The sequence below is a fragment of the Telopea speciosissima genome, unplaced genomic scaffold (genome assembly GCF_018873765.1).
Source record: "Telopea speciosissima isolate NSW1024214 ecotype Mountain lineage unplaced genomic scaffold, Tspe_v1 Tspe_v1.0645, whole genome shotgun sequence".
Classification (NCBI taxonomy): domain Eukaryota; kingdom Viridiplantae; phylum Streptophyta; class Magnoliopsida; order Proteales; family Proteaceae; genus Telopea; species Telopea speciosissima.
This window is the reverse complement of record NW_025317981.1, coordinates 1-12,333: the sequence shown is the minus strand read 5'-3', so window position 1 is coordinate 12,333 and position 12,333 is coordinate 1. Positions and strand designations below refer to the sequence as shown.

Genomic DNA, 12,333 nt, shown 5'->3' with positions numbered 1-12,333 from the left:
AGAGGAAATTTGAAACATTATCAGAATTGGATTTCATTAAAGGGAGCTTCAAACCTTTCTTAGCCTCCCACTGTATCCGAAACTTTACATCTTTACAGAACTGTACAATTAAATTCATCAAAACATATTTCTGTAGCAATGATGACCTAAATTGCGTTTTTCTTGAGGGTGGTACTTATTGATCTGGAGTTTTGACAGCCAGATATGAGGAGCCCAGCAGATAGCAACATCTTAGAAGAGACAGGCACTCATTCCAGCAAGTAGCAACCTTGCATGTATCAAATTTACCACCCAGACTCTACCAGAAGACAATTTAAATGGAGTAATCAAGATAAGTAAATAGCTGCATTTCCTGTTTGTGATGTATAAATGCAATATATGCACAGGGCTATGGGAAAATCAGGTTGAAAATATGAGATCAGAGAGTTCAGATTGTTTTCTGTGTACCTTTAATGGATTTGCCAAAAAATGTAATGAAGTAGAATCACCTTTTAATTTTGGCCTAGAGTAGTTTCCATGGTGACTCATATTGGAACGCAATATGCCAATATCTGTTAAAGGCATGTCCTCTCACCTGGAAATGTTCACATGTCCCATTTTTTCCTTCAGTGTACTTATTCTTTGTACTGCACTCAGAACAAAGAGAAGCTTCTACGATGTCTGGAAGGGCGAGAAGAATGTGCCTGGTCAATTGATACTCTTGGGCTCCGAACAACACTTTCAAGGGTATCTGTTGGTGCATCCTGTGATCGTGGTAGAAGCTTGCACCCAAATCTCCTTGCCAATAGGCGAGGAGAAATGAGAGAGCTGTGAGATTTAGCTACTCTTTGCATCTCTTGCTTTATTCTAACAAATTCCTGTTCAAGCTCCCCGACCCTGGTCCTCATCCTCTCTATGTCTACCCTCAATACCTGATTCTCACGAACAACTGTGACCCATCCATCTCTCTGCAGTATTTGGCCTGCCATGTCACTAGTGGCATTAGCAACACCTGTAGGGACACCTTCATTATCTAAGACATGAAGATAGCCAGCAAGGGCTGTTCTCAGCTGCAACTGCTCAAAGAACAAGACTTGAAGAATAACTCGGAGTGGCAGCCGCTGATTTTGGGATGCATGGGCACAGGCATCAATTGAGAGCTTCTGGTAATCAATTACATTGCAGAGTTGCTCCTTCTCATTCTCCGAAAGCCATGGATGTTCCTGCACAATGGCCATAACATAGTGATTGCTGGGTTCCAAGATTCCAATTCAAGCAACTAGAATATAAACTTGTGTTGCAAGTAAAACTAAATAGGATGGAAAGAATCTGTCTTCTCCTTCCTAGATACTTGTAGCAGATAGCAGAGAATATTAAATTCTTTCCAAATTTGCAAACTGAAAATTTCAAAGTCATAAGAGATACACTAGTACGGTACTACAGCATTTTGGTCATGGACGCGAGAGTAGCCAGAAAGTCCACGAAGCGATTCTTGTCTCTTGGGACATGGGAGAATGATATCTCATCAAATTGATAAAGAAAAACCTCAAGCATTTCTTGATATGGGTTCATTTTCTTGTCTCTTGTTTTCCAGTTTCCATTAGTCTGTTTGGAACAGATTCCATTTTGAGAGACTTGAAAAAGCACTATCTCGTTGAAAGGTTCTATTCATCTGCCGTTTCTCAACGCATTTCTTTAGACAAAGACTCCGTTTATTCCTCTTTTCGGATGGTAAATATTTTTCAGAACATAGAGTGTGAATCAAGCCCATGTTTGAATTGTAATTGAGATGCTGATGCAAGTTCTTCCCTTCTGAATCAGATAGATTTAGGGCGATACTGATAGATACTGTTAAGATTATCATATTTAGGTGCTTGGGGTTATTTATGTCTTTTGTGGTTCCTTTTAGTTAGTTCTAATATGTTTTATGTCTCAAGGGTATTTTGGGGTTTTCTATTGTAACCCATTAATGTTTTATTATAAATAAACATCTTTCACTAAATCGTGAGAAGTCTTCTTTTCTCTCTCGGTTTTACTCTCTCTTCTTTTCTTCTTCTTCTTCTTCTTCTAGTTGTCTTGCTACAGATTAGGTTTTAGATTCAGTTCTGCTACATGGTATTAGAGCATTGAATTCTGATCCACGAGATTCTCCTCGCTGCTGCTGTTTTGAAGGGTTTTCACCTCTTTGTTTATAGCGTGGTCTACAGCAACCATATGCTGCTTATATTGATCTGAACTCTAGTCATATATTCATGAAGGACTAGAGTTCTCTGCTATGCTGCAACTGCTTGTGTGTGTCCCTGCTGCTGTTCGAAGCCCTTGAAGATTGGTTCCTTGCTTGCTCTAAAACCCTGACAATCGATATTCCAAAATTATGAGGAAATCGATTTGTTTGTTTTTCTGGGATCTGTTCTTCATCCTTGCTGCTGGATTTACAGTGATTATACATCATTGGTGCTGGTTATTATCGAAGATTTTACTTCTGTATTGGGCTGTTCTGCCCTACTCTTCAAGGCTATCGATTTTACCCTGATCAGGGTTTTTGTTTCTTTTCTCTTGGGCTGTTATCGCATTGGTGTTTGCATCTATTAATTTCCCTAATGGCTAATACTAAGTCTTCTACCGACAACTTTAACATTCAAATTACCAGTGTGAAGCTGAATGGTGCTTCTAATTATCTACTTTGGTCTCAAGCCTTTGAGGTCTATATCACTCCTCACCGGAAGATGAAATACCTTACTATGGACCCTCTACCATCCACTGATGACAAATATGATGATTGGAAGGCTGAGAATGCAACCCTTCTTTGCTGGCTTTGGAATAGCATGGAACCCTCCATTGCTTCTAATGTTATGTTCCATAAAACTGCCAAGGGTGTTTGGGAAGAACTCAAGCAAAGCTACTCTCGAGATACAAATCTGTCCCGAATTTATGATCTCTATGAGAAATTCTTCTCTTTTAAACAAGATGGAAAATCGCTTGGTGAGTATTACAGTTCATTGAAGGGGATGTGGGAAGAACTTAATGTATACCAGCCTATCTCTACTGATGCTGCTGTAATTAAGTCCCAAAGATCTGAATTTTTGGTTGCCAAATTTCTCTCTGGGTTAGATTCTAATCTTCAATCCGTCACAAGTCAATTGTTGACTGGAGAGAAGATCCCCTCTATGAATGAAGCATATTGTCGGCTCCAGAGAGTTGTATCCCCTTCAGTGGTGAAGTCTGATTCAGCTCCTACCAACAAAGATAATTCTGCCCTGTTCACTTCTACTGGAGGGAGTGGCCGTGGTGGTGGTGGTACCTCTTCTCGCGGTCGTGGTTCTACTTTTGGGCGTGGTCGTGGCACTGGTTCTGGCGGTCGTGGGAATATGTCTAACACTGCTGGTTCTGGTTCTGTTGATGCTAGTTCTCGATGGTGCACTCATTGTAATCGGTCTAATCATACTATTGATAAGTGTTGGCTCAAACATGGCAAACCACAGTGGGCCCGTGAGCAATTTGCAAACTCTGCTGTCAGACTGCTGGCGGGGCTGATTCAGTGCACTCTTCCGACACTGCCCGGGATCCTCTACTGATGGTGGTAATTCTTCTAATGATCTAGTCTCTCAACTCTTACAACGAGTCCAGCAACTTGAGGCTTCTTCTTCTACATCTACCGCTGTCCTTGCCCACTCAGGTACTACTGCTTGCTTCGCGTCCTCATCCTCTCCGTGGGTCATTGACTCCGGAGCATCTTCTCACATGACCGGTAAGCCTAATTTGTTTTCATCTTACACATAGCCTTCTATGTCATCTCGAATTTCTATTGCAGATGGATCCTCTATCCCAGTCACTGGTCATGGGAAAGTTTCCTTGTCTTCTGACATATCTTTAACTAATGTTCTTCATGTTCCCAAGCTTCCTCTTAATCTTTTGTCTGTTAGTCAATTAACTAAAACTTTGAATTGTTCTATAACCTTTCACCCTTCTTATTGTGTCTTTCAGGATCTTGCAACAAAGACGAAGATTGGTGGCGGGTATGAGAAGGGAGGCCTATATTACTTTGATTTGGGGACTACATCCACTGCAGCGGTTGCTACTTCTCTTGGCGTATCTCCTTTACATTGGCATTATCGGCTAGGAAATCCTTCTTTATCTAAGCTGCAAGTCTGTCTCCCGTATCGAGTGTGAAGCTTGTGAGCTTGGCAAGCATCATCGTACTGTTTTTCCTTTGAGTCCAGAGTCTAGGAGTACTTCTTTATTTCAGTTGGTTCATTCGGATATTTGGGGTCCTTGTAGGGTCAAAAGTCGGTTAGGGTTTTCATATTTTATTAGTTTTATTGATGATCATTCTCGGATGACATGGCTGTACCTCTTGAAGGATCGATCTGAATTTGTTTCTGTCTTCAAACAGTTTTATAAAGAAATTCGAGTTCAATTTGGTGTTCCTTTAAAAACTTTGCGTACTGACAATGCCCTTAAATTAATTCAGCGTGAGGTCTCTCAGTTTTGTTCTGACAATGGCATTCTTCACCAAACTTCTTGCTCTTATACAACCCAACAAAATGGTGTGGCCGAGCCCAAGAATCGCCATTTGTTAGATGTCGCTCGTTCTTTGATGTTTCATATGCATGTTCCCAAACTCTATTGGGCAGATGCAGTGTTGACAGCTTGTTTTCTAATTAATCGTATGCCTTCATCTATTCTACATAATCAAATTCCTTTCAAAGTAGTGTTTCCTGATCGGGCTGTTTTCTCTCTTTCTCGTGTTTTTGGGTGTCAGTGTTTTGTTCATGTGCTTCGCCCCGGGCTTGATAAGTTATCTCCTCGGGCTGTTAAGTGTTTATTTCTTGGATATTCTCGTACCCAGAAGGGGTATCGATGTTTTGACCCTGTTACTCGCCAACAGCTTTATTTCTGCTGACGTTACCTTTTTCGAGAGTTCCCCTTATTTTGCTGGTTCCTCTGTTGATGTTCATCTTGATGAAGTTGGTCAGGTTGCTGCCCCTGCTCCTCTTCCTCCTCTTCCTCTGTCGATAGCTGCCCCACCTATACAGGTTTATGTGCGTCGTCACCAACAGCAGCCGCTGCTCCCACTTCAACCTATTGCGGCCCCACCTTTACCGCCACCAGCTGATTCTTTGCCTGCAGATCCTCCTGTTGATGTTGATGATCTCCCTATTGCTCAGAGAAAAGGTACTCGTACTTGCACTACCCGTCCTCTTTATCCTCTGGCAAATTATGTGTTTGTTTCTCATCTTCCCTCTCATTATCGTGCTTTTGCTACTACATTACATTCTACTTTTATTCCCTCTTCTTATACCCTTGCTATGTCTTACCTTGAATGGAAAAATGCTATGGATGTGGAGATAGAGGCTCTCATTTCTCGTAAGACTTGGTCTTTGGTTGATCTCCCACCTGGTAAGGATCTTGTTAAGTGTCGTTGGGTGTACACGGTGAAGTACAATCCCGATGGTACTGTGGAGCGGCACAAGGCCCGTTTGGTTGCCAAGGGGTTTACCTAGACCTATGGGATCGATTACTTTAAGACTTTCTCTCCTGTTGCACAGCTGAATTCGGTTCGTATCTTGCTTTCTTTGGCTGTTAACCTTGACTGGCCCCTTTTCCAGATGGATGTGAAGAATGCTTTCTTATATGGTGACCTGCAGGAGGAGGTGTATATGAGCAACCTCCTGGGTATGTTGCTCAGGGGGAGGATAGTGTCTGAGTTTGTCGCCTTCATAAGGCAATTTATGGACTGAAACAGTCTCCCCGTGCTTGGTTTGATAAATTTAGCAGTGTTGTTGCTAGTTGTGGATTTTCTCAGTGCTACTCTGATCACTCTATCTTTGTTAGACGACAGGGGTCTAATGTGGTCATCTTAGCAGTATATGTTGATGATATTATTATCACTGGTAATGATGCTTCTGGGATTGCACAGGTGAAGACATATCTACTTGACAATTTTCAGATTAAGGATTTGGGTAACCTCCGGTATTTTCTTGGCATTGAGGTTGTTCGTAGTTCTCGCGGTCTAAGCTTGTCCCAAAGGAAGTATGTTCTTGATTTACTTGATGAGACAGGTATGACAGGTTGTAAACCTATTGATACTCTTATGGATCCTCATGTCAAGTTTGGTGCTTCTGATGACACAGCCTTTAGTGATCCACACCAGTATCGACGCTTGGTCGGTAGACTTATCTATCTTACAGTTACTCGTCCTGATATCTGTTTTGCTGTGGGTGTTATCAGTCAGTTCATGCAGACACCTGAACAAGTTCATTGGGAGGCTGCGTGTCGTATTTTACGTTACCTTAAGGGTGCTCCTGGCAAGGGGCTTGTCTATCGCCGTCATGGACACACTAGCATTGTTGGATTTTCTGATGCCGATTGGGCTGGTTCTGATGGTGATCGTAGATCTACTACTGGTTATTGTACTTTCTTTGGTGGTAACTTAGTTACTTGGAAGAGCAAGAAAGCAGACTCATCGTTGCTCGTTCCAGGTCAGAGGCTGAGTCACGAGCTATGGCTCACACATGCTGAATTGATGTGGGTTCGTTCCTTTACTCATGAGCTTGGTTATTTCAGTGATCAGCCCATGGAGATGTACCGTGATAACCAGGCTGCTATCTATATTGCCAACAACCCGGTGTTTCATGAACGAACCAAGCACATTGAAGTTGACTATCATTTTGTTCGCTGCTGTTCTAAAGAAGTTGATTACTACTCCTTTTGTTCGGTCCCAGTTTCAGCTTGGAGATATGTTTACCAAAGCTTTGTTTTGACCACAGTTTGCAAGTGGCTGTTCCAAGCTGGATCTTGGTGATGTCTACGCTCCAGCTTGAGGGGGAGTGTTAAGATTATCGTATTTAGGTGTTTGGGGTTATTTATGTCTTTTATGGTTCCTTTTAGTTAGTTCTAATTAGTTTTATGTCTCAAGGGTATTTTGGGGTTTTCTATTGTAACTCATTAATGTTTTATTATAAATAAACATCTCTCTCACGATTTAGTAATTCAACTAAATCGTGAGAAGTCTTCTTTTCTCTCTCGGTTTTACTCTCTCTTCTTTTCTTCTTCTTCTTCTTTGCTTTCTTCTTCTAGTTGTCTTGCTACAGATTAGGTTTTAGATTCAGTTCTGCTACAGATACTAATACACTAGATTACAGGTACAACAAGGCTACTCGAATTCTTCTCCTTTTACTAATGTACCATTGGATGTTTAATTAAACTCAAGCTTGCCTTCTGCAACATGAGATGACTTAATGATTATCACACAAAACCACAAATCCAAAGATACAGTATTTGTTTCAATTAGGAGTTCAGTAGTACGGGTGAGTTCTTCAAACTAGGATTGTTTCAATCAAAAGCACAGTTAAAAACAGTAATTTGGCATTCACGAAGGTAGGAAATTTGTTAACATTAAGAACATAGAGAGGTGAACATGAACATCTTGCTAAATTTTTCTAACTAATGTACTCATGAAATAGAAATAACAGACAATTTCTCGCATTAGTAGAGTGATTGCTCAAACCTTGAAATAGATATCCAGTGCTCTATACAGCCCATCATGTAAGGACCTTGAAGAATCTGGAAGGGCCTCCAACAGAGATCGTAGCTTTTCAGGTTTCAAATTCACATCAGCAGCGACCTCTGCAATATAGCTATCAATCAACTTTGCGACTTTCTTTAATGGTTCAGATGAAGGCGATGTTTCTTGGACAAATGATGATGGAGAAAATGATGTTATACTTGGTTCTGACATAAAATGTCGAATAATCCGCTCTACACAATCAGTGTTGTAGAGAGTATCAGAATCTGAATAACTAGGAATGAGAAGACCATCTAGAGTAGCCAGATCCAGCTGCATCCCTACTCTCCTCTCCAAAGAGTCATTGCATGGTTCATTAACATCAAGAATCATCGCCACACGTAGAAGTCCCAACAAGAAGCGACAAAATGATTTTCCTTTCTTCTCAGGGAGCAGCCTTTCAATGCTTTCCAGTAGAACTCTCTGATCAACAGCCACAGGTGTCAAACTGAAACTTGCAACAGTTCTTGTTTTGCCACTTTGTTTACTATGCCACCGGCCAAGACCTGGAAGATACTTTCTTGCATAGTACATTATTGCACCTGCTAAATTTTCAGGTCTCATACCTCTTGCAATCATTGTTTGAATAAGTCTCTCAAACAAAGGCACACTGAGGTAAGAAACATCTTCAAACCACCAGTCAGACTCTGAGCTCCGGATTCTTGCTCCAGTGTTTATTCCATTCCATAGGATGCTTCCACCAGGGCTCTGTAAGCTACCATACATCATCATGGGCCATCCAAAAAGACTTGGATCTGTACAGGCCATCATAGATAGAGAACTCAGACATTTGCTCAGAATTTGGAGCTTCTCTGCCCTTGGAATGACAGGATCAGAACTCTGAAGAGCTAAAATACAATCTTTCCAGTTATGGAGTGTATTCTTATGGAAGAAACCTTCTGACTTGGCCAATAAGTTCTCTTCTCCATATTCCTCTGTCATTTCAAGATAGTCTGCCATACAATACACCATTACTATGTTCTTTGATGTCAATTCCACTCGCACCCCATAGCAGAATTTAGCTGCAACCAGGAATATGTCGGGCCCACCAGGAAATTCACTCAACGCAGCATTCAAAGTACCTCCCTCGTTATTCTGGGATTCTTCTATCATATTTGCTATCTTCCCACATCTTGACATTAGAGGAAACTGAGCACGGAAGTTTTGTTAGATAGAGATTATTTGGATATGGGAATTCAGAGAGGGAGGGGAGGGGAAGCAAGTGTTCTTCCTTTGTATGGAAGATACAAGTGAGATGCTCGTTATGATGGGGAAAAATGAAGAAAGAAACAAAATCAGATAATAGATCAATACAGTTAAATAATCTTGCTAAAAATTGTTTATGAGGCACTCGTTGGACGTATTGCCTTATCAGATACATCCATGTAAAAGCCCAGACTCATTAACAATGTCTGCAGGCTACCTATAATTACTAAAATGGAAGCATGGAGGAACAAAAGTTGCAAGTTCACTGGATAAATAGAAAATTCTATCTTGCAATATATCCAATGAATGCATACACCACGCACTCACACACACACACACACACACACACACAGAACCTCAATCAATAAATTAAGCAAAAACAAGAAAAAAGTAAAAGAAGACCAACCCATTGAAGAATACGGTGGACAGGCCCAAAACAAGAAAGAACAGCATATATAGTTCATCCCAAGGGGCCGGCATGGGAGGGGGGCCGGGGAGGTTGAAGACTTGCTTATTAAATAAATTTTGCATGCTCCGTAATCCATAAACATGTAATCTACTTTTTATTCTTGTTGGCAAGATAAAATCTGACGGACACATTTTACAGAAAGCAAGATTGACCAACCAACAAAAATACCAGGTCCTATGGTGCACATGTACAGGAAAGACCCACAGTCCAACTGGTTTCACCAAGAAAATGCTCAATTTCATCCCCCATATTCTATATCTTTGGAAGCCAGAAAACTGGGGCCAAACTTAGTTATTCCAAGTGATTTTTTGCATCCAACAAGAACTTGGTAGATTGTGTTTGTTGCTTGTGGTCTATTAGATTTCCAATGAATTGTGAAATAACGGACAGAAGAATAGGCTTCTATGATTGAGACCAAAAAAAAAAAAGTTGAGTTCCTACAGGTTAATGTGCGACTCTGCAACAGAAGAATGGGGAAATGGGCCAGTTTTCATGTGTACACATCAAATTTGCAATAGATTTTAGGTGCCTTCAATAATGCAGATTAACAAGCACAACACATCCATGTATGAAATTTCTCTCAAGTCTGATTTACACATCTACAACCCACTAGTGTTTTTTCCCCTTTTAAGTTGCAGTAAATCATCATAATGAAAAGATCTGTGTAACTTGAATTTAAAAAACTACAACAGCACATGGGAGAAAAACATACCTTGTGAAGATGGAAGAAAACACCCTCTACTTCAATAGTAATATCACTACGCAGACCAGCATTACAGAACCTGTACAGGGAAAAAGCCATTATATAGAATTAAAACCTGCTGCTTTAATTTTGTCACAGCATATAATTAAAAATTCTCAGGTAAAAGAGAATTTGTAAATTAAAGCATTAAATTTGCTTCAAAGCATTGAAATTGGCATGTTCATTTGAAAGATGAAACAGAGTTATCACATGATAGGTTGACGTCTCAGAATGACATTACAGACTCATTTCAAATGTCATGGGAAAAGAGGAGTGGGGATATGGATTCATGTCTGCAATGGAAAGCCACATTCGATGCTTAATTACAGAGAAAACTCAAGCAAAACCGTCCAATTCAATCCGAACAGGAGCTTTGATAGGACTCCCAAGGTGAGCATTTCAAAGTACCGGAAAACAAGCAAAAAGCAAGAGCAAATTTGAACCCTTCGTCCCCGCCACTCCCTTCACAAAATGGAAACCGAAAGAAAGAAGACAGAACGTACCAATTGTTTCCCTCACGATGGAAGGAAGAAATCTTTCCAGCAGGACCCATGACCAACCCAGAGCTAGAGACGCTTCACAACCCTTGTTAAGGAAGGAGGAGGAGGAGGAGGGCTAGTTCCATTAACCGTCAAGGAGGTGGGTTGCAGAAGAATAGGAAAGAGAGAGCAAAAAAGAGGGAGGGAGCGAATTAACTTGGTCAGTGGTGGATGTATTAGTTCTTTACAGAAATTCGTTCCAAGTGTTTGTGAAAAGGCGAACGCCATGCCTTTGCCAATCCCAAAAGCATCCAAGAACAACAGAAGCAGGAACCAACACAGAACACCATCAACGCCACTAAACAAACATGCTTCATCAATTCATTAGTACCACTTTTTGCTTTCTTTTCCCACCAAAGAAATACAAAAACTACTCAATTTTGTGGCCAAGCCTCGATGGCAGCGCATATTTGAAACTTTAAATGGAAGTGGAGGGATTCAGCCATGGCCACACAACACACAGACAGAGCTTGACCACCATGACATGCCATGCCAGGGCCAATAGGGGATGGGTCGTCGGTATGGTTGGCTGATTGAGCCTTCTTCACACCCTTCTAATCATTGAGACCTAAATCATGTTTTGTGTTTCTCCTAAATCCTTTCTTTTTTATTTGGGGGAAGGGAGCAGTGGTAGTGGAGCTCCACTACCACCTACAGAGGGACCTCAGGGCTCAGGCTTCATCATCATACGAGGGAGAGAGGGGCCCTGACTTGTTCTTGACTTCTTCTTCTGTCAGTTGCCTACCCAAAAACTCCTATTTGGTACAGAACAAAAAACAAACACCTTCATGAATCATGGCTGTGTTATTCTTAATAGATAACAGGACTAGTGAGTGGGTGGAGCTGAAAATAACGGGTTTTCATCCTCTTTCCTCCGGTGCATGAGCTTACCAATTTGGATCCTCTACTGCGGAGCTGCCGGGCAGGACTACTGCCAAGACACAGTAAGCCAGCAAGGCAATAAATGATCGCCTTACCCCCATTCGATCAAGGTGCTCGGGCAGGGGTAAGATGGTAATTTATCACCTTACCTTATTGTGTCTTGGCAGTAGGGTCCTGCCAGGCAGCTCGACAGTAGAGATGGGCCTTTAGCTGTGAAGATGGTTCCTGGTCTCTTGGGTGGGGGGTTAAAGGTTGTCAAGCTTTCGATGCGGTTTACATTTTGACAATGTAAAATCAAAATCCAACCGAATAGAAATCAATTAAAATTGGATTTGGTTCACATTTATTGGTTTCAATTTGATTTTTGTTATTCGGTTTATTATCGATTTATAGACAATTTGTAGTACCGGTGTTGAAAAATGGTAATAAAGACAATGTTAGTTTTCAAACCCTATATATTCTCGTGTTTTTCTATTCTCAGTATTTCCCACTCATCCTGTCTTGCATCTAATAAAGAAACCAATTATCATCTTCTTCCATTTTAACATATTAAACAAAATATCTCTTCCATTAATAAGTGGAGGTATTGGTTTCTATTTGTTTTTTCAGTTCTTATCTAATTTAGAACTATCAGTTTTCTTGTATAAATCAAAACCAAATCAGAAAGAGAACTTGTGAAATCAAAATCGAATCATTTTTTTCCGATATAATTTGATTTGATTTGATTTGATTGTAAACAATTAGTTCCGATTCTGACATTTGATTTGGATTCCATTTTGACACCTATGAGGTAGGGTGACTTCAACCAGGCTGTCTTAAGGGAAGACAATTCAAAGTCAAACAAACTTAAACCTAGTATTATTAAATGGGAAGGTTTTTTTTTTTTTGATAAAATTAAATGGGAAGGTTTACGCATATATGTTGAGGCAAGCCCATTGATAATCAAGTG

The 12,333-nt window shown here is 40.7% G+C and overlaps 1 protein-coding gene across 1 annotated transcript; it reads right to left on the bottom strand.

Moving 5' to 3' along the window:
• Window positions 1–617: 617 nt before the first annotated feature.
• On the bottom strand, window positions 618–10,833 carry LOC122648254 (BTB/POZ domain-containing protein At3g44820-like). Its single transcript, XM_043841489.1, has 4 exons — window positions 10,467–10,833; window positions 9,934–10,003; window positions 7,490–8,695; window positions 618–1,202 (listed from the first exon to the last, which is right to left on the bottom strand). The coding sequence occupies exons 1-4, from the start codon at window positions 10,514–10,516 to the stop codon at window positions 633–635; spliced, it is 1,896 nt and encodes a 631-aa protein (XP_043697424.1). The 5' UTR covers window positions 10,517–10,833; the 3' UTR covers window positions 618–632.
• Between the last annotated feature and the right edge of the window lie 1,500 nt (window positions 10,834–12,333).

Bases quoted from the DNA above. Each gene is read 5' to 3' on its own strand.
- LOC122648254 (XM_043841489.1), bottom strand. From the start codon at position 10,516: ATGGGTCCTGCTGGAAAGATTTCTTCCTTCCATCGTGAGGGAAACAAT. The intron at 8,696-9,933 runs GTATGTTTTTCT...TTCCGTGCTCAG, and splicing joins TTTTCTTCCATCTTCACAAG to TTTCCTCTAATGTCAAGATG. The intron at 1,203-7,489 runs GTTTGAGCAATC...GCCATTGTGCAG, and splicing joins CACTGGATATCTATTTCAAG to GAACATCCATGGCTTTCGGA.